We start from the raw sequence: 25,454 nt of genomic DNA, 5'->3' as shown, positions 1-25,454 counted from the left end.
GAATATGTACAACATCTGAAGGCAATAGATCGAAATATCTAGTATAAAAATAATATTTAATTCACATATAATATTAACATTGACAAATCATCTCATACTAAATAGCACATCTATGATTTTGTTTTTGTTCCTTATATACATTTATAAAAATATAAAAATATCAATCAATATAAGATCACAAACAAAAATATGTTAAATAAATACATCACAATGAAAAAATAGTTTGTCTAACAAATCACGTATATATCTTTGGCCTAAATAAACTTGGACCTTTGAACAAATGTGAATTTGCAATGTTATTAAATTACATTTTTCTAGAATTCTTTATACCTAGTTTGCTTACTCATTTTACAATTTCCCTATAAAAAACAAATTCATATTTGTTTAAACTCATTGACTTTTAATCTATACCTGATTTGTCATACAGTGAAATAAACATTTAGTTTAGATTTTTACGTAACCAAGTATAAATTTCTTCTTTGTTTTTATTGAGCCAGTTTATGTTTAGTTGTATGATTTCCAAACTTTGCTGTAATGCTCGAGATGCAGAACCAACATTCATTCCATTGAAGTAAGTCGTAACCTATGAACATACATATAATAAGCTTGAGATTACATGTAATATGATATAACTTACTTCATAATAATCATATGGAGTAGATAAATGTGCGGTTACAGCTGATATGAGACTACCCATCATGGTGGTAGAATTTCCAAACAGGGAGTGCATTGTGGGCCAATAGGCTTTTAAATGCCTCCATGCTAAAAGTTTCCCTTCTGGGTTTGCGGCTACGACTTCCAGAACAATTGTGACATCCTCTGGACGTATAGTGTTTTTATCCAGGGTTTCAATTAAATATCTACAATATTAATAATAATTATCAGTGTCCATAAACTTATTTAAAAAAAATACCTCTGAAGTAGCCAAGGATCTCCTCTAGGTTGACCAAGTGCCTTTAAAAGAAGTATTCTTTCACTTGCTATGTTCGTACTATTATAAGCATTCCAGCAAAACTGCCATTCGGCCATCCCACCAAATTTAATACCCGCTGAGTAAACAACTTCTTTCAAATTTGGATCTAAAGTTTCATTATTAAGCATCCATTTTTGAAAGAGGGATTTTGCGTGGGTTACTGTTTCATTGAGTTCGCATAGTACCGCAGCTGACAAAACTTTAGCTCGTATGAGTCTGCAATACGTAACTATAAGCATCAGTTGCGGGAACATTACCTTGGAACTTACTGATTAATGTGAGATCCAGAACTTTTCCAACCTACATATTGAGTAATCGGTTTCAGTAATTTCCTCATATATTTTAGGAAGAGTTTATATGGAAGAGATTCCGACATTCGCCTTGCCCAGTTTTGGAAGTGCTCTATGGCAGTAGCCCATGGTACATAGTCCTTTTCTTTAACTAGGTATAAAGATAGTTCTAAAGGTATAGAGGCTTTTAGTAGACCAGCTCTAAAAGTAAAGTAAATTAAAATTTCATTTCATATTCAATATTTTAAATTAAGTAATTCAATTGTATCTCAAACATCGGCAACTAAATATACAGACGGTAGAATTTATGTTTTAATAAAAATTGTAAGTTAACTCCAAAGAAAAAATATACTTAATGTGAATTAATATACGAAGTTATGATTAAGAACTGAAATTTGTTATATATAGAGGCTTTTAGTAAATTAGTTCTAAAAATAAATTTAATCTAAACTTTATGTTGGTACGGCAACCAAATATACAAATTTTGGAAAGGTTTTACAAATCAGGAGTTAATTATAAGTTTAAACGAAAATAACGTTACTGGTATATATGGTTATATATGTATGAATAGCTAAATTTTAATAAACGACTGCAATTTCTGTTATATTACCTGCACAGAGTGAAAGCATCGTCAATTAAACTTGCTCTGTCTGCTGCACTTAATACAGTATGGTTATTTTTCAGAAGATCTATTAATGCATACCACATCTCTTCTTCGTACATAACTCTATAAAAACCTGTTTGATTAACATTAGCCTTGATCCATTTCAATTCGGGATCTATTTCAAATCGAACTACAAAATAATTAATTAGAGTCGTCTGTAGACTAAATTTATATTTAAATATACTTACTGTCGGTCATATTTAACCACACCGTGTTGGTCACCTCACTATCGTTACTAGTAATATATGTTAAGGGTATATACCATTTATAATCATATTTTGATTTTGGCTGTAAATAGGTGCTGTTACCTATATCGGCAGTCAGTAAGAATCTGGTTTGTGTTACTGATAATTCATTTCCTTCTTTGGTTAATGTGACAAGAGGAAATCCCATTTGATGTGTCCATGTATCCATAACAGTCTAAAATAAATATATAGTATACATACATAATATACATACATAAGTATGTAATTAGAAAATGAACTTACTTTTATATTAATGGATTCATTCGTATTTCTGCTTAAAACATTCCATATCTCCTTGATGTCACTTGTTGAATATTTATATGTTGTAATATAATCGTTAAGGCCATTCTGTAAAATTTCTTCTTGTAAAAAGTTACACAGCATATATATAACTGCAGCACCCTGTGGAAAACATATTATTTATGATTAATGTAAATATAATTCGAGATTACGAATTAACTTTCATGTTTTTGTATATTAAATTGCTAGCTGGTATAGAAAATAATTTAGGGATGTTTCAGATATTTGTATTCGCATCTGTAATTGAAGTGGTGTCGCGAAATTATGGGTGAATCAGCGAGATTTAAGAAATATTGACAAAAGTTCTGTCATTGGTTGTGCAATTGTGAATATTGTTTTTAATAATCGATTTGAATGAATACTGTATGGATGTTACATATTTGCTCAATTAAATTATTTTTTTTGTCTGGAATACTGCAAATTGATTCAGTGAATCTTACCTTGCTGTAAGAAATAGTATCAAAAATATTATCGATATCCGAAGGGTTTTGCACAGCGGTATTTATAGAGTGACTGCTAACTAAAGCATCTAGAGCCATTGCTGGCTGAGTCTTGTCTATGATAAATTGATCCATCATTTTCCATTCTTGAAAATATTTATCCACGCCTAAGTATTCCAAATACGTAGCAAAACCATGGAACAGCCACAGATCATCCCACCATTTCATGGTAACCAAATTTCCGAACCACTTAAAATAGACAATAAAAGAAAAATTATTAATCGTCTTTTCACGTCATAAAGGTTAAATAAACTGTTGTTACCTGTTGTACTATTTCTCTTGTAATGGTTTTAACTATCCATTGTTCAACCGATGTGGAGGGCTGTGTAGAATCGTATGAAGCAATATCACGAAAGGTAATCAAACCCCAGTTTTCAGCAGCATCTTCGATAAAATTCGGAATAGACACCAAATCTAAAAGAAGAGCGTTATATTACATTCAAATGTTGTTTGTTTTACTTTTGTTCTCACCTAATTTTGGTAAAGGATATGGTATGCCAAAAAATGATTCAAAAAAGTCTAAGATATGAGTGGCGGTATCTAATGCAATTATAGATTGGTTTTTGGATGGAGGAGGCGTATATACGGATACTGACAATCCTCTCTCGGTTTCCTTTCTTAAGTTTGTATAATCACATACTATAAAGGCTACAAGGTATGTACTCATTTCTGAGGTTTCTTGGAAGTCATCGCTTAACTAAAATAAGAATTTTGAGCATAGTTTTTATTTCAACATATTAAGTTGTTCAATAAGTTCGACGAACGCTATCTATTCATCAAGACCTGAACTAAAAATTCGGACTGTTTTTTAATAATTTATATTTCATAAAATCATAATCAAAATTTCATGATTACACTCAATTTATTATTCTAACTTTTGGAATTTAGCGAAAAACATCATTTCTCTAAATTTATTTTAAAAATCGATTATTCGATATCGAAAATTCATATAGAATAGCAGCCAGAATCAATAAAAAAATATACAGGAGGTAGCATGGTCTGAGACTTCAAACAGTGAGATATCTCCAAGAAAAATGTTCAGAACAAAATGGCGAAAAAAGGAACTAAAAAATAATTGGCAACAATTAAGAACCAAAGAAAACAAAATTCAATAAGAAGTTAACTAATAACGAACAAGACTAATGAATGAAAGAATACATGGAAAATCTGACACCAACTGAGGCTACAGATTTTTCATTATAGAAAGTAACATGCCTCAGCAGTACAATCCACCTATTAAAAACAATTAAGAAAATAAAATTCCCCATTTCCTGAGTTTCCTATTTCCAATAGACCTACCCCCTTGATGGCTGACGAAGAAAAGGCTGACATGTTCTCTAATCACAAAAATGTATTTAAGCTTTTCCCGTCTGAGCTAGCTAAAGACGAAGAAAATAAAGTTACCAATTTCCTAAACTTTCCATTTCAAATCAGAGAAGTTAAACAAATAATAATGGGAGAAATTAATGGTAAAAGAGCTCCAAGATATGATATAATGACATGCCAAATTAATGACCCACTAAATATAATGTTAAGGAAGATATTTTGAGCGAATTAAAGAACCTAATTTACAGAAGTAAAAGAAGAAAATTGGGCAAAATAAAGCATATGTTTATACAGCCCAAAAAATCATCACTATAATCAGCAAATTAAAGGACGAATTGTTTCAACATCCAGCTTATTCGCCTGATTTAGCTACTCCTGACTGCATACTCTTTTCGAACTTTAAAATATTTTCCCATGGAATTTTGCATTTTGTAGGCTGTAATTTTGTAGTATTTTGTAAACTTATAACGGTTAACCGCGAACTTATTGAACAACCAATAATGGTTTTTCTTACCAAACCGGTGCCCATGTAAAATCCTAGGTCATCGGTGTTTACTACGGGAGTATTAAAAAGGGCAATATGAAATCTGTCTCTAAAAATAGTTAGTTTAAATTTGGCCTTGAAATGGGGTTCGTCAAAACATGGGAAGGCAGTTCGTGCGTAAGTTGGTTCAAAGTTTGTCGTAGCTAGATATCTAAAACATATAATTCCACTAGAATACATCGTAATAACAAGCCCTGTTTGTTAAAATATAACGTCAAAACCAGCATACGTTTAAACCAAATATTTTATTAAAAGTAAAAATATTGTACATAATAATATGTTTCAAGGATATACGGCTTCGAGGCAAATTCTTAATTGAACAAAACAGAATTGGTAAGTATTCGTTCGTTTATTTAATACGGCCTTAATAAAATCCTGAAACTAATTTTACGCTTCATGAAACAACGAAGCTAATCCTGCGGTATACGGTATAAACTTTTCCACAAAATCCAGACTACATTAACCTATTTAATATTATGCTGTCAAATATGCATGATGCTATAAAATTGTTCCTCTTTATAATTGTTTTTGTTTATTTTTTGCTTATTTGCTACGGTTTTAAAACTACTGAGTACTTATTCTACGATACTTTGGGTTTAAAATATATGTCACTGTGTTAATGTGCACTGAAATTTCATAGAGTTAGATCAAATGGTTTTACTCTTTTTAATCTTCTGACTATATTCTCGATGAAATCAGAAAACAATAATTGGTACATTATTATTATTAAATCATTAATTAATAAATTATCTAATTTTTAAAATTATTTATCCATTAAGGTACTGTATCATTGAAATATAAAATCGTTTTTAATAATAGCCTATTCAGCAATATTCCAAACGATATCATCGCCATAAATCTTTATCTCTTTTTCTAAATAGAGCTTGATCATAGCATCGATTTTCCTTTAATGGTTTTTGCCTTGGAAAAATGTCCATTCTCTCGCATTTCTGGACAATTTCATAGAGCTGCAATGGTCGATAGGAGATAACCTGGTAGATTGCTGTCGTTAATATATTTTCCCTCTTACGCTCACCCTCAGTTAACATATGTATCGATTAGTCGGTTTTGGAGGTAACAGGAGGGTTGAGATTGCTCTAACTTAGTTTCCCAATATTATAACCGGAGATTGGACCGAGATTAACATATAGATTTTCGCACACGGTTAAATCACTTTTACATTTTAAATTCGAGGGCGTTAAAAATGATGGCTACAGTAATTACGTCTCTTATTTCGAATGTCGATCGTAACAGTTCAATTGAAAAGTCCCCGGCCTGACACATATATAGCTCTACTAGAATTAAATCCATACGTTTTTTAGTTAGCCTCAGCCCTCACAAGATGCGTGTATAAATTTGACAGCTGTCGGATCATTAGTTTGTGAATTATAGCATTTTGAGTAAAGCAACTTTTGTTATTGTGAAAAAAATGGATGAAAAGGAATTTCGCGTGTTGATAAAATATTGCTTTTTGAACGGAAAAATACAGTTGAAGCAAGAATTTGGCTTGATGCCGAGTTTCCGGACACTAACCTAGGAAAATCAACCATCAAGGATTGATATGGTAGGTTTAGTCGTGGTAAAATGAGCACCGATGACGGTGAACGCAGTGGACGCCTAAAATAAGTTGTTACCAATAAAAACATTAAAAAATCCACAAAATGATTTTGAATGACCGTAAATTTTAAGTAACCGTTTATTTTAAAAATCGAATATCGGGTATCGAAAATTTATATAGAATAGCAGCCAGAATCATTAAAATAATATACAGGAGGCAGCATGGTTTGAGACTTCAAACAGTGAGATATCTCCAAGAAAAATTTTCAGTACAAAATGGCGAAAAAAGGAACTAAAAAATAATTGGCAACAATTAAGAACTGAAGAAAAAAAATTCAATAAGGAGTTAACTAATAATGAACAAGACTAATGAATGAAAGAATACATGGAAAATCTGACACCAACTGAGGCTACAGATTTCTTAGAGTTTCCGGACACTAACCTAGGAAAATCAACCATCAAGGATTGATATAGTAGGTTTAGTCGTGGTAAAATGAGCACCGATGACGGTGAACGCAGGGGACGCCTAAAATAAGTTGTTACCAATGAAAACATTAAAAAATCCACAAAATGATTTTGAATGACCGTAAATTGAAATTGAGTGAAATAGCAGACACTCTAAAGATATCAACTGAACGTGTACATCATATCATTCACGAATATTTGGGTATGAGAAAGCTCTGTGCAAAGTGGATGCCGAGAGAGCTCACTTTTAACCAAAAACAACGACGAATTGATGATTCGGAGCAGTGTTTAAAGATGATCAAGCGTAATAAACCCGAGTTTTTCGGTCGATATGTGACAATGGATCCAATCGACAGTGATCTGAGTGGACTGCCCACGACTAACCCGTTTCAAAACCTGGGAAAACACAACAGTCGGCTGGCAAGGTTATGGCGTCTATATTTTGGGATACGCATGGAATAATTTTCATTGACTACCTTGAAAAAGAAAGGACCACCAAAAGCGACTATTACATAGCGTTATTGGACTGTTTGAAGGACGAAATCGCTGAAAAACGTGCGCATTTGAAGAAAAAGACAGTGCTGCTTCTCCAAGACAATATATCGTGTCACAAGTCAATGAAAACGATGGCAAAAATCCATGAATTGGGCTTCGAATTACTTCCTCGTCCACCGTATTCTCCAGATCTGGCCCCCAGCGACTAGTTCCTGTTCTCAGATCTCAAAAGAATGATCGCTGGGAAGAAATTTTCCTCGAATGAAGATGTGATCGCGTAAACTGAGACCTATTTTGAAGCAAAGGACAAACCGTACTACAAAAATGGCATCGAAAAGTTAGAGGATCGCTGAAATCAGTGTATCACCCCTGAAGGGATTTATGTTGAATAAAAAAAAACTAATTTTGCCAAAAAATGTGTTTTACTATAGTAGGTAGGGGACTTTTCAATTGACTTGTTAGTTTGTTTTTACAGATTTCGATTTTACGTAACTTGAACGAAAATAGCAAAAAAATTGTCAAATTATAAGGTCATGATAATTAACATCAACATTTTATACAATAGTTCATAGTGTTTAGTTCCTAGTACTTTCAGATAGATGATAAATATAAGTTAGTTTTCCCGAGTGAATGCATCAAAGAAGCTCAAGTTAGGCTCAAGGGATTGTCGGTTCGCCACAGTTTTTGGAATGCACGTGATATCATTCGTATCGATTACCTTGAAAATGGTAAAATAATTACCGACGAATAATATTTAAAGATTTTGAGCAGACTTGATATCGATTTGAAGCAAATACGAATGCATTTGGCGAAGAAAGACGTTTTGTTTCATTAAGATAAAGCACGGAAGTACACAGGTATGTAATCGTTATGGCAAAAATTCATAAATTGGGCAGCATATTCTCCAGATTTAGCCCACTGCGACCATTGCCTGTTTGTAAACCTGAAAAAATAGCTGGGTGGTAAGTGAATTAGGACTGAAACAAGCCTGTTGAAAATTGTAAAAACGTTGGGAAAATATCATTCATTCAAAAAGTTAATGATTTTACAAATGAGGTTAAACTTAAACGAATTCACGTCGTTATTTTTTTGCTTAAACCAATGCTCACCTACTATCAAAAATATTTCGGAAAAGTACAGGAGAAACACAACAACAAAGTTATATTCAAACCCCACAGGAGAATGTCTGAGATAATTCCTTAAATGTACAAGGTTCACTGTGAATATGGGGAACCTTACATAGGAAAAATTGGAAGAATGTTAAGTACAAAGATCAAGAAACATCAATGATGTGTGACATGGACATACAGATCAGTCATCTTTGGCTGACTACTGGATAGATACAGGCACAGGTTTTGGCTATTCCACAAGATAAAACCAACCCTATATGGCGTACCATCCCTTTAGGTTTTTAATTATTCAACAGACAAAGAAAAGGCAAGGATCTCATAGGTCCAGTCGTGGCAGACAAATCTTAAAATAGAGTAACTTGGTTATAAGAGATTCAGTCAGAGATTCCAAAGTTCATATCCTGAAGATGCAATCTATAACGTCGAATCGTCGGATAGTTCTAATCAACCGGAAAGCTAATATATCAAATGTGAACAACTTTGCTATATAGACTGTCCAATAACAAGGCCAATGCACGTCAAAGATGACATCGAATATATTGAATTGGATTTTCCTTCTCATTTTATCCTAGTTAAAAAGAGATAGGACGCTATCTGATGCGTCTGAATATGTAACCGAATCAGTCTACAAAATTCGAATTGGGTTGGTACTAGTCAACCATATTTTCGCAAAATGCTTTAAAATATTACTGATAATAATTAGGCAACGTGTTTTATTGGAGGGGCTATAAATGCCATATTATGTTTAAAAAAATTGTAAAAGGTTTTATCACTTACCTTCGATCTCCATCGCTGGTTGTATAACTTGATATATAAAAACCAGTCGGATTTTTATTAAGCTTAGTATTAAATCTAATTGTCAACGTATAGTTATGTCTTTTCTTAAACTTCTCCCTGGTTTCTATATACAATTGTTGGCCGTCTGCGTATTCAAGTATTTTTACGATAGTCAAGTTATGTCCTCTTTTGTCCTGAACTAGTTTGTCCATGATAGTTAAATTTTGACTATGCAGTACTATAAAATGTGTATCTTTCTCGCAATGAAATTCAATGTACACTTGACCTAAAATAGAGTTTGAGTAATAAATTATTTGATTTATTGTAGTTTCAGTAATATTACGAGAAGAGACATGTCTAATATAAATAAATACTATATTTAAGTTCATTATTAGAACATTTTATTTCGGATTTCAAAAACTCTTATTAGGTACTTGCATGTATTCTGATAATTTGTTCATTTTACAAAGGACATTTGTTCAGAAAGTTAATCAAAATATTTTCCATAATTTTCTACAAACGTTTACCCTCCTTTTGGATTAATGTCATCACATGTAAAAGTAATACAATTTTGGAGGTCCCATGATTAGAGTATCTATACACTGAATAACTTATAATTGTTATCGCTGATTAAAATACATGCAAGTACCTAATAATAATTTCCTTAATATACTAGGAATTGTGACTTAATTTTGCTGTAAGAGCTAATTTGCAAAAGAAACAAATTTCAATTAAGGATTATTTGAAGATAAATTAGATAAATAAGACATTTAGTTTTTAAGGGGTATTTCTGGTTTTGATTTTTGATTTTAAAAAAAATAATTGATTTTTATATTTTTAAAATTTAGACTTTTAAGAACATGTGTCCAGAAGAGTTTTTCAGTATTCGAATTTCTTTTCCAGTTACACCGACTTTTGTGTGGAGTTTTTTGGGTGACTGTTTCTAACTATCTGAAGACGAGTCCTCTGGGGAAACTCTAATATACTTAACTTCATACATACTCAAAAACTCAAAACAATAATGAGTTATTAAAATAATTAATTTTGACAATATCAATATTAAATTTATTAGACGAAATTCTGGATTTACTGGTTTGACCTGCGAGTTCTTGCTGTTTCCAAAGAAGCCGAAACCGCTTCACAGTTGACCCCTGTGGATCACTACTGCTACTGCATTAAATTTGGGGATATGGCATCCGCTGATCGGGCAGCCGTTATTGGGCACGAGGGCTCGGCGATTCTGAGTTAACACACAACTGGATACTGTGGTATGGGGGCAAAAGTTATGACTGTAGCGACGGATGAGGTCGTTTCAGCCTGGAAAGGGAGGGGAGCTTGGCGGTGGCGCGGTGCTAAGCTCCCAGCATGTCGACCAGCTCGCGAACAAGCGCGTTGTCAGAAGAACTTGAGCTGAGTTGTTGTTTGTGGAATGATTGAAATATGAAGTGCTTAATTTCTGGAGTGTCAGTTTCCCTATGAATTTGATTATTTCTGACAAACCATGGAGCGTTTAATATTCTCCTGACGAGCTTATTTTGAAAAACTTGAAGCCGTTTGACCTGGTTGGGTGTAACAAACTTGAAGTAGACATTAGATCCATAGAGGAGTACGGACCGAATTAACATCTTGTAAAATAAGCATTTGATGGAGATGGGACGTCTGCTAGAAGGGCAGATCAGATAGCAGGTTTGCTATCCCCGAACCTTTTTGGATTGCTTTCTGGATTTGGGAATGCCAACCGAACCGCCGGTCATTGAAATAGAAGAATCTCCAATAGATTAAGGATTGCCGATTAAACAAACGTGAGTATAAACTTTTGAGCAACTACCATTACCAGCGTTACACTAATCGAAACCTCTCAAACTTTCAGACGCTTTTACCCAAATTAATTTTTTCAGTCTAATCGACATAATATCTCAGGTTCTATTCAAACTATCTAATTAAAATGTAGTGAAAATATTATTTATCCCTCTATATTTATTAATAATGGATTTTGGTTTCGTCTTCTATTAAAAAAATTTGATAACATCTAGACCAGAATATTAACTTGGAAAAACTGTACTTATTGCATTTTTCAGGATTTGCATTCACATATGGTCATTACTGTTCTTGTTTGTCCCGGTTCAATTAATATAATGAGAAGTAAACCTAAGGAGACCTGAAGATGCAATCGAAGTGCTTATACCACAGCCAAATCGAAGAGGACGAATTCGAAAGAGGGACGAACGTTGAATAAGAAAACGAAAACGACAAAATTACAAGCAACATGAAAATATTTGCCCATATACTATGAAACCCAGATAAAAACTAGCTATTAGGTTTTTCCGTTTGTAATTATTTCCTATTCTTGAGTTGTGTCATATGATTTAAATAAGAAGTGCTCGAGCAGATCATTTTTATGAATATAATCGAATTAACTGTTGAACGAGATCAAAAAATACGTAATTTTTCACTGCTCGCGTTCAAATGCTGTTAGAAGGGTGGAAAAAACCAGTGGCTAGTAATAGATAGCAATTCTAAACAATTCTAATCATTAATATACAGTTCTTATTTTATATTACTTCTTTGTGTTACTTACCTCTTACTTCTAATGTTGTGAGATTTGGATGAATGGTCAAATTATACTTAGATGGTTTCAAGGTGGTAGGAAGACGAACATTATTCCAGGGGAATATTTGTCCATTCGTAGCTCTCGGTATAAAAGTTCTTGTCAAGTTTGTCCCTTCATCGACGTAGTTTGGTGGTTTCTCTCCAGCACATGTGCAGTCTGTAAATAAAGCTTTTTACAAAAGTATATCAATTTTAGTCGGACAAATTTAAATAATAAAGGTTTAATCTTCTTAATAATAATAAATTACGCAAGTATACAAACTCCAGTCAAATTTTGGACACGAACAGATGACAATTTTTCTTAATGTTATTTGATATCTTGAACTCAGATCTTCATTCCATGTGTCAAGATTGGTTCTAGTTTTCGAGCGCATGGTGGAATATGCAACGGTTTGGATTTGGAACTTGAATTAAAGTGTTTTTGTTACGTTTGTGGATGTCATATGCTCAGTAAAGGTCAGAAAAATAAAGCCATGGGTACCGAAATTGTTTTATGCTGAACAAATGTGTACATGGTGAATGGTCACTTGGTAAAAATGTATCCTTTTCATTTTGTGTGCCAATATTATGGAGATAATAGAAAAATAATGTAGATGATCGCTACTTTTGTTCCATCAATGTCTTTGATATAAATATAAAAAATAGCACGGCAGAAATATCCTAACGTATCATCAGTATCAAAGCCACTACTTAGCCAGGTTGTTTCCAAAACTTTCATACGAAAAAAATCAAAGAAGGACTATTTGCCGGACTTTTTTATGTGTAGTTTGTTGGTTTTTTTGTCTCGTTTGAAGTTTTTTGTTGGATATTCGAAAACTAATGGCTGACGCAAAGTTTACAAAATGTTTAACGCCTGATAAAGCAGCAGCATGAGCATCATAAAACAGCATAACAAATAATGTAGATGATCGCTACTTTTGTTCGATCAATGTCTTTGATATAAATGCAAAAAATAGCACGCCAGAAATATCCTAACGTATCATCAGTATCAAAGCCACTACTTAGCCAGGTTCTTTCCAAAACTTTCATACGAAAAAAATCAAAGAAGGACTATTTGCCGGACTTTTTTATGTGTAGTTTGTTGGTTTTTTTGTCTCGTTTGAAGTTTTTTGTTGTATATTCGAACACTAATGGCTGACGCAAAGTTTACAAAATGTTTAACGCCTGATAAAGCAGCAGCATGAGCATCATAAAACAGCATAACAAATAATGTAGATGATCGCTACTTTTGTTCGATCAATGTCTTTGATATAAATGCAAAAAATAGCACGGCAGAAATATCCTAACGTATCATCAGTATCAAAGCCACTACTTAACCAGGTTGTTTCCAAAACTTTCATACGAAAAAATCAAAGAAGGAATATTTGCCGGACTTTTTTATGTGTAGTTTGTTGGTTTTTTTGTCTCGTTTGAAGTTTTTTGTTGGATATTCGAAAACTAATGGCTGACGCAACGTTTACAAAATGTTTAACGCCTGATAAAGCAGCAGCATGAGCATCATAAAACAGCATAACAAATAATGTAGATGATCGCTACTTTTGTTCGATCAATGTCTTTGATATAAATGCAAAAAATAGCACGACAGAAATATCCTAACGTATCATCAGTATCAAAGCCACTACTTAACCAGGTTGTTTCCAAAACTTTCATACGAAAAAATCAAATAAGGAATATTTGCCGGACTTTTTTATGTGTAGTTTGCTGGTTTTTTTGTCTCGTTTGAAGTTTTTTGTTGGATATTCGAAAACTAATGGCTGACGCAAAGTTTACAACATGTTTAACGCCTGATAAAGCAGCAGCACGAGCATCGTTTCAAAGTGTTATTCACAACATTGATCCGGATTACAAGCATGTAATCGACAATTTGTTGTAAAATTACTACCATATTGGAGCTGGATGTCTCTCAAAATGCATTTTGTGCATTCACATCTTGATTTTTTCTTCCGAATCGTCGGCCACATGAGCAACGGGCAAGGAGACAGGCTACATCAAGATATACCGAAAATCGCTAATACCCTAAAGCATGAGGCATATCCCAAGCTGCATAAAATATTTATTTTAACCTCTGTTCATTTCTTATTCCTACTTTTAATTCAATAACATTAATTTATGAAATATTTAAAAAACTAGAACCAATTTTAACAAATGGGTTGCTGATTTTGACCTGGTAACGCCACTCCCCCTCACCCATTAACCTTGTAAACAACCCCAATTTTAATGTCAAACCGTCAAACATAAGAGCGAAATTACAAAGTGGATGAGATCAAAGTGGCTTTGTATAATCTAAAATTAAAAAGAGAGTATCGCAGCAAGGCTGAACGGTGGCAGAAAATGTTTTACACGAAGACACGTGCTCCTTAAACGAAAGCTTACCCTAAACCACTGACTGACTGACATATTAACAAGAAAAGTTAAAATCGATGAAAGATTCTGCCCTCATATTTGCGTCAGCTGAAGAACATGTTCATACAACCCCTTCGGCTTTGTGAGGCGCTTTCCTCTTTTTCCCTAATTCGCGGTAGAGACATAAAGTTGACGTTCTATAGGCAAATGCAATTTTGCTTTTGAGGGCTCTTCGTCATGTAAGGGGTTGATAAGCGATAGGTGGGGAATTGGATTTTAAGCAGAACAACACTTATGTCGTTTTGCTAACACTTGATCGCGTCCTTGTCGTGTCCCAGTTACATACAAATTAAAATAATCTATTTAATAATTAGAAATATGTATTTAAAATAGCAATTTTTCAAAATTACAAATTGTTATAAAGCTAGAAGGTTTTTAAGAATCAACAATCTTTAAAATTTTTTAAATAATATGGTATTCCTACAATTTTAATTAGACATATAACAAATACTACCAGACAAATGATAATTAATTAAGAATAATTTTGAAAAATAACAATATACATATTTTTTCACAATAAATCGTAGAGTTTATAAAAAATACCTCAAAATCAATTAAGTGTCCTTATAAATAGTGATGAAAAGACAATCTAAAGCGAAAAAAATTATTGGAACAACAACATGATCATGCATCAACATCAACGACAAAGCCGAATACCCACGGCTCCAAGTAAATGCTCTGTATTTGGTGAGATGAGCTTGGTGTGATATGATATGAGCTGTTAAAACCTAATGCAAGCATTCAAGATGCCATTGGAATCGCTATAATACTTTGAATACCATGCATTATACCGATTTTTCACAATAAAGCTTCAAACAATAAAAAAAATCTGTAACCATATCAGTATTTGTGGATAATAAAGCTAATACCGATGCCCAGATTGTAAATGGCCTTCTATTACTGTATGAAGCATATGGAGAACGTGCGAACATTGATTCGGACACTTTCTGACGCACATTGATTCTAATAAGTGGCGATTTTAGCTTCAGTGGTCAAAACATGAATGGAAGCCAGCTAAAGATTAGTTGCAAAAGCAAATTCATGGCACTATACGGCAAAGGGATCCAAAATCCAAAGGGACATTTTAAAGTGTAGAACTGAGTAACTGAGTCTGAGACTGAGATTGAAGCTAAAATGCTCTCAATATGCCCAAAAATATGAAAAAGTTATTTTTCAGCACGACAACGCTCATCAAAGTGAGAAAAAATCATAGGTAACGAAGGCCAATATTTGGAATAAAATATATTATACCTGGATGTATCTGGATAAAGCATCAAAAGTGCTTAAAAGAAACCTTTACAACTAATCTATACATCATCTAGTTCTATATGCAAATATAATTTTGCCTTTGAATGATCCTCGTTAGAGATGGATTGATACCCAATGGACCTCTAAGCAGTTGAACCTTGACCTGCTCCAGATCCACATACAATTCAAAATAAATTTTAATAAACACTATATAAACTTATTTATTCAGTAAAAAATAATATAATTTAAAACAAATATTTCAAATTGTAAACTAGTATAGTGTACTCTATTATTAAATTTTGTATTTATCTCTTATTGTATCGTATATATCGTATTTGTAAATATATATATATATATATATATATATATATATATATATATATATATATATTTATTTCAACAAATGTAGATTTATCACATATAAATTTTGGGATGTGCCAGTAATAGTAACACTCCAAATATCTCGAAATTCTTGAATAAAGTCCAAACTATCATAAACAGTAAGCATTAAAATGTTTAAATGTGCAAATGAATCTTATTAATTACATATTTATAGTGATAAGTAGTGAAACAATTTTTTTGCCTTAATCAGCAGGTAGACATTAAGCAATCCAGCTCAAAAGATTGCCTGAAGTCTGTTAGTAAATAACAGTTACAGTATCAAAACAACAGTAGTTTAGTAGTAATAATCCCAGAAAATACAGGTTTACTCGTAACCAAGATCTTAGATTTTGAGATTTAATAATAGATAATAAACTACATGTAATAAATTAATAATAAGCTTAATGAATATTATTTATATTAGTTAATAAGTTGATATTTAAACATGATAAAAAATAAAAAATAAATTTACTACTTGTAATAAAATATAAACTAATAGGAAATAAATAACAAGAAAGTTAAAGTTTATATAATTCTGAATTTCCTACCAAATCTCCAATAGCATTAACATAATCTTATTTATCATAAAATCAATAGCAAGATATGATCAAATGGAGAAGGTGAAGGGCATAAAGAAACTATCGTAAAAATTACTATACTATTACTATTATAACATCAAATAATACTATCATCTACTGTCAGTTTACTAACATGTTAAATGTCAACATTATTTATAACTCACTATACCATAACATCTATACTAATATTTTATCTAGATATAGTTCTAATTTTGATTAAATTAGTTTATCAGATGAGGAATGGTCATTTGTTTATTTTACGCCTACCCCGATACAAATTGGATTTTAATTCTTTGTTTGGCTACTTCCCATGAATATAACATTACTCTGGGCGAGAATCATTATTTGTGAAGAAAATTAGGGTTGTGGTATTTTTTTTCTCACTAATAATACACGTCTTGAAAAATATATAAATACCACTAAGATTAATTACGTTGGAAAGGTTATTGTTACAGTAAATCAATAATATCATTTCGGTATCAATTGGTTTTAACTATAAAAAACCACAATATATGTAATTAATTTGTAACAGAGAATGAGTTCGATAAAAATGACAGAGATTTATACATTTAAGTTTAAAGTAGAATAAAAAGTATTGCGGAGAATTGTCGAAACTTTACAGACTTTTATTACCACAACCTCTCAACTTAAAAACTTTTCGGATCTTAATACATTGTTGTGTACATCGATTTAACTTGGCACAAGCAAGATTACTAATACTGAACATCGACAATATCCATTGCCAGTAAAGTATAAAATAAAAAGACGTTATAATGGTTAATATTGTTTCAGCATTAAGAATTAATGACCGAAATATTGTGAACTGTACGGGTTAAAACCCCATACACTATTCAAGGCAGTTTGAAAGAACGCAATGCGTCACACTGAGCCTATTCACGTTATTTTTGTGCTCAAAATAATATATTTTCTTTCGGTCCTGCTTTACGTTCCAATTTATGATAAAATCTGTACCCAATAACATTAAATATAAATAAAATATTTATATTTTTTTAAGATGTAATTTTAATCAATTTTTAATCTATATAAAACCTTTTTTAGGAACCAACTTGAAAATAATAAAATTATGTAATGCAGGTGTATGGCTTCAGCTTTAATTAATATAATTCTTCAATAATCTGATTGAAAAGTAAACAATTTCTTTCGAAACGCCACTTAAATCAGAAAATCCCGACGTATTTATACAGTTCTCTTTAATTATGTTGATTCAGACAAGGATTTCTATATGTAAAATTAGAGACATTTCAGTTCTTTACCCATCAATTATCGCTTGGTAAACAAGATCATACTCTTTAATATACGTCGGGAATAAAAGATGCGTTATTTTTGTTGAACGTCAAATATTCTTCAGGATAAGATGTATGCATTTTGAACTGGGTTTAAAGTGCTGAAACTGAAGGACTTTTTTTGTTAAAACAGCTTTGATTTTCTGTTTGTTAACTGTTTTTATTAAATATTATTAATTATTCCGCTTGGCATTACTTTTATGGTATATCATACATTTATTTTGAGGATATATATATATATATATATATATATATATATATATATATATATATATATTTCAGTTCTAATTTGGAAACAAAGCAGCATTTAAGAGTAGTCACTATAGTATAACTTCTAATTTTTTTTACTGTATTTACCAAAGTGCTTACCAAAGTTATCGAATGCTCTTCGAACCTTAGTTCCTTTCAATATTTTATTTATTTACTTTATTAATATTTTACAGCCTCATTTTCACCAACTAGAGTTTATCTTGACCGGATCTATTGCTTACGTGGCTTCTGATCCACGATCCTCGCCATTAAGCCTACCGACTAGCGAGTGACCAACTTAGAAATCATCCCACCCGGACCAACGAAGACAGAAGACATCCGGTCTTACACAGCCTGGTTACTATCGGATCTTGAACCCTTTTCTTATGGGCAATAATAATTATAAACAATCATAAATATAAATTTACAGACATGCTCCAGCAGGATTCGAACCGATAAAGAAAACAATCAAATTTATAAAGGAATTTAAAAATGAAGCCGAATCGAACTGTTATAAGATATAGTTTTAGATATCAGTTAATCTATATGAGTTGCAAGGGCATTTTATCGTTTTAAAATTAACAATACGTCAAAGCTTAGCTACATGTTGTAAAATTCGTGAAAAATCTAAATGAAAACGCATAAATAGGAAATCATACTCAAACCGCCTTATTCACCAAACTTTGCTCTTTTTGATTATTACTTGTTCTGATCAGTATAGTGGAAATATAGTGGTCATTTTGAAATAAAACTATATAGGTATTCTTTGATAATAAATCATTGAATTTACAAATAATAACTCAGAACGAATTCAATTTCCAAGTATATACAATGTAACTAAATAATATTGGCTAATTTTTCCTTTGTTTTAGTAAAGTAACAATATCATAGGATAAAGAACAATCTTGGAATGATCGAGGATGTTGCCAATTGGGATTAAACTAAACCGCATTGCTTTTATAAATTCAAGAAGGGTGCTTCGAAGGGGGACATTGAAACGGGGGAATAAAACGACTTAAGGGGCAAAAGGGCCAGCTGTAAACTTGCAAACTGTCCTAAGATTCTGATAGCTTATACAATATAAAATATAAATGAATTCAACGGTTAGCTGAGTCGTATTCTATATAATTTTCGTTTTATTATAGCTTTTAATACGCTATTAATTCAATATAATTTTTGTTTTAATACAATTACTATTCTATTTAAGAGTATAAACATTCTTATGTTAACGGACATCTGCTTTAATGTTTTCTAAACTTTAATAATTTTAATGGTAATGATATTAAAGATAAATGAATATGTTTGTCTCTTCTTAAATTTCAAACATATTTTGAGTTTATATAGAAATTTAATAAACTTTTTGTCAAAATATAATTTTGCTTATTTTTAGATGCTTTGTTGATACAAACAAAAGTTAATACATCCTTAAAAGGGTCATGTGTAAACAACTAATGGTATCTGACGAATGTTGTCAAATAACGAGAAGGATATAAAGCTTGTTTGAGTTTCAGTTTCAGCCTTGTAGGTAGAATAACAGAGTTTATCGATTGCTCAAAATACATTTGATAGATGAAAACTGACATTTAATAGTTGCTTATATCAAAAACAATTACTAAATATTGTTTTTACCTAGACCGGAGATTACTATAAGTAATACCTCTATTAATTTTCTGCATTCTTTCAAATTATTATTACTTGACACGGGTTAATGACTGTAATAACATTAAAATTAAATGAATAATACTGTAAAAATGTTTATTAGCAGTTATATTTTTATTAGTAAGGTAGATAGGCGGTCGAGATATTTTATAATCAATTATGTGTCGTACATTTTATGAAGCATTTTTATTATCTCAAAATATATATCTAATGGATATGTTTTATTCAATTTTATTGAAATAAAATATGAGTATTAGAGGTTATTTATTTTCCATGTTTTAATATGTTTTAAAAGGAGAATATTTATATGTTATTATCTTAATTATAATATATTTTACGACGCTTATAATATAGTTAAAATATGTGGGAAACTTACCGCTTTGTGGACCGGTGAAAGCAATGATGATGGCAATAGTAAAGAGTAGAGCAAATACGATAGTAGCAATACAGAGTGCCCTATTATGGCTGCAGGCAGCCACCCCGTTATTTTCATAGAGGCTCTTCTTTTGGGGCTGGCCAGTTGGGCTATCAGTTCCTGCAACACCGCCTGTGTCACAGGGGTTATGAATAAGAGGTGATGATTGACAGATGGAGTGGGTGATTTGAGCATGATTTGTACCTGTAAGAAACGCAACATCATCAACATCTTGATCGCTCATCACTCTGTGGTCCCGACGCCAAACAACTGCCTCAACGTGCTGGAGTCCAGTTACGACTGAAACCTTTACGAAGGGTTCGCGATTTTGATTATGGCCCTCCACACTAAATGCTTCTTCGTACAAACGTTCTGGCTAAATATAATACTATATCTACATGCTATCTCTACGTCTGATTGAGAATTGAACACGAAAGTTTTTGGTCGAAATGCGAAAACTAATATAAGGTTTTTGATGTTTTGATATTTTCGATTGTACTATACGTGATATATTTGTCTAAGTTTGAAAAAGGGACGTTTTTGATCGTGTGTTCTGATGATGAGGTCGACCGTGTAACTGTTGTCTTTTCGGCGCGGCTTCCAGCTCCTGCGCCTTCTTTCGCATCATTTGCGCACGCCTCTTTTCCCGCGCGGACATTCCTAAACCCCCACAGTGGCGTAACAACCCGCTCCCCCTTTTTATTTCAACCCAAACAGGGGCTTCCCCCGTTTAATACTATCTTCGTGCTACAGAATTTTAATTTCATTCAGATCACGGCACCTAATTATAATCTGTTGCATTTTCTCATTTTTCCCCTATCTTAATGGTTAAAATTATCTCCTTATTAAAATATCAAATTATCTGATAAGGCTTTGTTTAAAATCCAGGACAAACAAAATTATATATTCCATTAATTAATATGTTCTTACTTAAATAAAAATGTCTGTTTCTGTTCTGATAATATTGATAATATTTTCTTCTGACATATACATCTTGGAGCGTCAATCTCATAGTTTTAAAGATATAGAGGTTTTAGTTAATGTTGGGAACTATTGACTGTCTCAATCAACTACTTTCAGTCACTATTTTAGGTTCACTACTCTTTACTATAGGCTGTTTCAGTCGGCTGCTTTCAGTCGCTATTTTAGGTTCGACTACTTTTTACTATAGACTGTTTCAGTCGGCTACTTTCAGTCGTTGTTTTAGGTTCAACTACTTTTTACTATAGACTGTTTCAGTCGTTATTTTAGGTTCGACTACTTTTTACTATCGACTGTTTCAGTCGGCTACTTTCAGTGGCTATTTTCTGATACTTTCTGCTACTGGTTTTGTCAACTTAACCGCGACATTGAAAATTATGTGCCGATTTTATGTTTATATGTAACTATATGATTTTACGTTGTATTTGTAATATGACTGAAAGCATATATAATATAATTAATAAATAGTAAAATAATTTTGACTTCATATTATCTTGGTAAATATTAGGTTTTTTAAGGATCTTACAAATTTCTCGATGTTTGTTCAAATCTTTAGAATTAATAACTTAATTTATATTTATAAAAATATTCGTGATTAACGAAAAATACAATTATTATTTTGTTTAAAAATGGTGCGGTTGTTATAAAAATATGATACAAATATTTAGGGATCATTACTCCATTCCTCTTTACAAACAAGTCAAATATATAAAATATAAAAATAATTTTACATAATTCTATATGAAACTGTTCTTTTGAATATAATTGAAGTCAGCAATTATTTCTTTCCTTTTCTTCCACAAAGAAAGTTCAAGAAGGAATTCGTACATCTTCGTCTCACTTATGGTATGGTTGAAAAAAAAAACATTCCAAAGCACATATTGGAATGAAATTGAATTTATTATTACGTGATTATTCCATTCCTTTTTTCACACTGCCACTTGCCAATGTAAAATTAATTAAAATTAACTGATCTATAGAAAACAGAAAATCAAACGATTGTTTCCATCCTTTCCTCTCCAAAATTAAGAATAATTAGAATAGAGAACCAGTTGAAGCATGCATTTCACTCAGAATTATTATTTGCACTCGCAGGTTCTTTTACCATCGACTACATGGACTGTTTTTAGTAGATAGTTCCCAACGCTAGTTTTAGTAGAACAACATTTGCTATTTTTGTTGAATAATAAAGAATTTCGTGTGTTGATTAAATTATTGATCCATTACTACACATCTGAATCAAAAAATGGAGAGCAGCCGTTGAAGGCTGTTCAAAGTGACCAAAGACTTAAACTTCAGTTAGCAAAATTATGACCAACATATTTTCATATAATATTGGAATTTTATTTATTAACTGCCTTGGGAAAGGCAAAACCAAAACAAAATAATAAAAAAGGAAAAGTGATCTAGACAATAACAGATTGAAAATAATGCATAATTACATACATAGTTCAGATCTAACCTCTAATGTTTACTAACCCTAAGAAGACCTAAAAAGAACCGTCCAAGGAAATAAATGTGACTCAAATGACGAAATTGTTGTTTTATATATTTTAAAGTCTCCTTTTACCAATTATGGGTTTATCTGGACTGGACCTACAGTTTAACGTGGGCTCCGAACCACGGTCATCAGCATTAAAGCCTACCGACTGGCGAATAACCAATTATAGAAATCATCCCAGAAGACATCCGGTCTTAACCAGCCTGTTTACTGGCGTGACTGGGATCATTTTCTTTGTCGGATTTTACACTCTTGCCTAGAACATTCACAAATTTTAAACAATCACAAATATAAATTTACGACCGTGCCCCAGCAGGATTCGAACCCGCGGCTATCGCAACAGTAGGAGGACTGTCCCATCGCCTTTACCACTGCGCCACCAAGCCACCAAGCCGGCTTCAAATGACGAAGTGATTATTCAGGTTGAAGCCTATTTTGAAAGCAACTCTCTCAAGGAAGAGTTTATTAATGAATGATAATAAAGTTGAATTTTACCTAAAATTTGTTGTTTTATCAATTAAGCCTTAAAGTATTGAGAGATATGCTTAATTTGAAGAAAAATTTTTCTTTTCATTGCCAATTTGAAATAAATATTATCTTGTTTTATTTTACAACAATGTCCAGTCCTGTGATATACCTTATTCTATTTTTGATCTATAATATATAAATTTGACATAGATATTTTAGCTATACTCATTTTTATATTTAAAGTTAAATTACACTAATAAAAGTAAACCTTTCCATTGCATTACAGGATCTGTGTTGAATGGTATAACAAATTTTGAACATTGATATTGTGGTTACTTATTATAAATAACTATATATAGAAAGCATAGTCTAGCATAAATATATGATAAAAATGTTTATCTATAAATACTTATTATTAAATAATAGTAGCAGAATACAAAAATTCTACATTAATATTAAATGATTTACGTGGTAGGTTGTACAATTTACTTCATATTGGAAACTTCTGTTACTATTATATATTTATATTATGAATCTTTTATTGGGACTTAGGTTATTTATTTTATAGTAACCAATATATATCTTTTCGCTATAACTTGCTGGTTTATAGCTCTATTTTGCCTGCTTTAGAAAGAAGAAGAAGAAGAAGAAGAGATTTTGAAAGCTTACGGTGGATATCTATAGATAAAAAAATACATGTTAGTTTTGAATAGGATGTTTTATAAGTGGTAATATCTATTGAACTTGAACAACTATTCAAACGTTTATATGGGGAGTTCTACCTTACCCACTGTATTTATTGTATGATCTTGGTCCTTCTGATTATCATTGTTGTGAAAATATCAGAATTTTTTGGGATATTGAGACTATCCAAAGACATTTTTTTCCCAATGGACAGAATTTGTATAATAGTTGTACAATATACGTACAATATAATAGACAGTATAATAATTGTGGATTAAAAAATTAATTTACATATAATTAAAAATATAATATTATAAATAAAATATTGAAGATAAATTAATGGTTTGTTATTGTTTATGTTGAACCTGACAATTAAACGTCGGATAAAATATAAACCTACGCCACTGTGAAAGGGGTAAATTTCTCGCACGTGTTTATGTTGGTATGAACATCATGCAATTGACCTTTTCAGTTCGAGAACTAACTAAATGCTGCTTTTATCGTTAATAGGTGGATCTTGTCACTACCAAATACTAACTATGAGGCAGATGTCTTTACTGTCTTAGCTTATCGACTATAAATGAAAATAAATGTGTACATACACCCACCTTGTTGTCTTACATTGCCATTTTGAGTTTGTTTAAATTTCCCCAATGGCTCAAGGCGAATGACGTCACGGCTCGAACCAGTATTCGAATGCATTTTGGTGACAAAAATACTGATGAATGATCAGCAAACCATTGTACTTCACTACATTTAGCAACTAGGCAAGATCTAGCAAACTATGTCGCTCTCAATCTCTCATAAATTAATGATAATTATTACGATCGTCTACATCAAAGCTACAAACCGATATAAATCTGTGAATAAGACATGCTAGCTCTACCTGTTGATGAGCTTCAAGCGACACTACACAAATCACTGATATAGGACGGTCATATTTTGAATAACGTTTACGCACAATGTGGACGAATCTAAATTCAAATTTCACTAGACCAAAGCCCGCGTATCGTCAGCTTGAAGCTTGCCACTGGATGCTGGGCTTAATCACATGGGGGGTAAAAGCGTGATAAAATATTGATTTTTCATTTAGCGGCAAGCAGTCTACCCCTAGTATTCACTCCCTGACGGAATGGATGTCAGTTTTCCCCCATCAGTCTCATTTGCAGGTTTGTACGCTGAATTTCCCACGTGATGCAATATTGATTTCTAGACGGTCGCGCATGCGACATTCCATCTCGATTTTTGCAATAAGACGAAGCTATTAGAGAGAGGGTCTTAAACAGGTCATATATTTTACGAGAACTATTTTTTGCGAGCTCGAATCTACCTGAAAATCATTATCCATCACATCTTATTTTATTTTTCAGTTTAACACCATTTTAGTACAACATATTCATTTAACATCAAATTAATTTTAAAACATGTTTTAATATATTTTAAAGTTTCCTTTTTACCAATGAGGGTTTAGCTATACTGGACCTACTATTTAACGGGGACGTTTTAACCACGGTCCTCGGCATTAAGCCTACCGACTGGCCAGTGACCAACTCAGAGACCATACCAGAGGACATCCGGTTTTACCCAGCCTGGTTACTGACGCGACTGAAATGGTTATTCCTTGTCGCATTGTCCACTATTTCCTATAAAGACATTTACAATTACAATCACAAATATAAAGTACATCCATGCCCCAGCAGGATTCGA

General features: G+C 32.1%; 1 protein-coding gene across 4 annotated transcripts; it reads right to left on the bottom strand.

Annotated features, from left to right (window-relative positions):
* Positions 1-305: 305 nt before the first annotated feature.
* Positions 306-24,564, bottom strand: LOC143197028 (endoplasmic reticulum aminopeptidase 1). 4 transcript variants are annotated; one of them, XM_076405069.1, is made up of 15 exons: positions 24,356-24,564; positions 20,075-20,317; positions 11,845-12,045; positions 9,267-9,552; positions 4,813-4,993; positions 3,444-3,669; positions 3,235-3,386; positions 2,913-3,161; positions 2,416-2,574; positions 2,116-2,347; positions 1,874-2,057; positions 1,243-1,464; positions 914-1,189; positions 638-860; positions 306-583 (listed from the first exon to the last, which is right to left on the bottom strand). In XM_076405069.1, the coding sequence occupies exons 1-15, from the start codon at positions 24,447-24,449 to the stop codon at positions 440-442; spliced, it is 3,072 nt and encodes a 1,023-aa protein (XP_076261184.1). In that variant the 5' UTR covers positions 24,450-24,564; the 3' UTR covers positions 306-439. The 4 variants fall into 4 exon arrangements, with proteins under 4 accessions (XP_076261184.1, XP_076261185.1, XP_076261186.1 ...); XM_076405070.1 differs by having other exon boundaries at positions 11,845-12,033; XM_076405071.1 differs by lacking the exon at positions 24,356-24,564 and adding an exon at positions 20,318-20,498 and having other exon boundaries at positions 20,075-20,245.
* Between the last annotated feature and the right edge of the window lie 890 nt (positions 24,565-25,454).

This window comes from Rhynchophorus ferrugineus, unplaced genomic scaffold (genome assembly GCF_030347505.1).
Source record: "Rhynchophorus ferrugineus isolate W39M unplaced genomic scaffold, kcgeb_rfMv2 rfM5, whole genome shotgun sequence".
In the NCBI taxonomy this organism is placed as follows: Eukaryota; Metazoa; Arthropoda; class Insecta; order Coleoptera; family Curculionidae; genus Rhynchophorus; species Rhynchophorus ferrugineus.
The sequence above is the reverse complement of the archived record's forward strand: the minus strand, read 5'-3'. Positions and strand labels throughout refer to the sequence as shown.

Coding starts and splice junctions, on each gene's coding strand:
- LOC143197028 (XM_076405069.1), bottom strand. CDS start 24,449: ATGCATTCGAATACTGGTTCGAGCCGTGACGTCATTCGCCTTGAGCCA. Junction 4,994..9,266: donor ACCAGCGATGGAGATCGAAG/GTAAGTGATAAA, acceptor TATATGTTTTAG/ATATCTAGCTACGACAAACT. Junction 1,465..1,873: donor GATGCTTTCACTCTGTGCAG/GTAATATAACAG, acceptor CTTTACTTTTAG/AGCTGGTCTACTAAAAGCCT.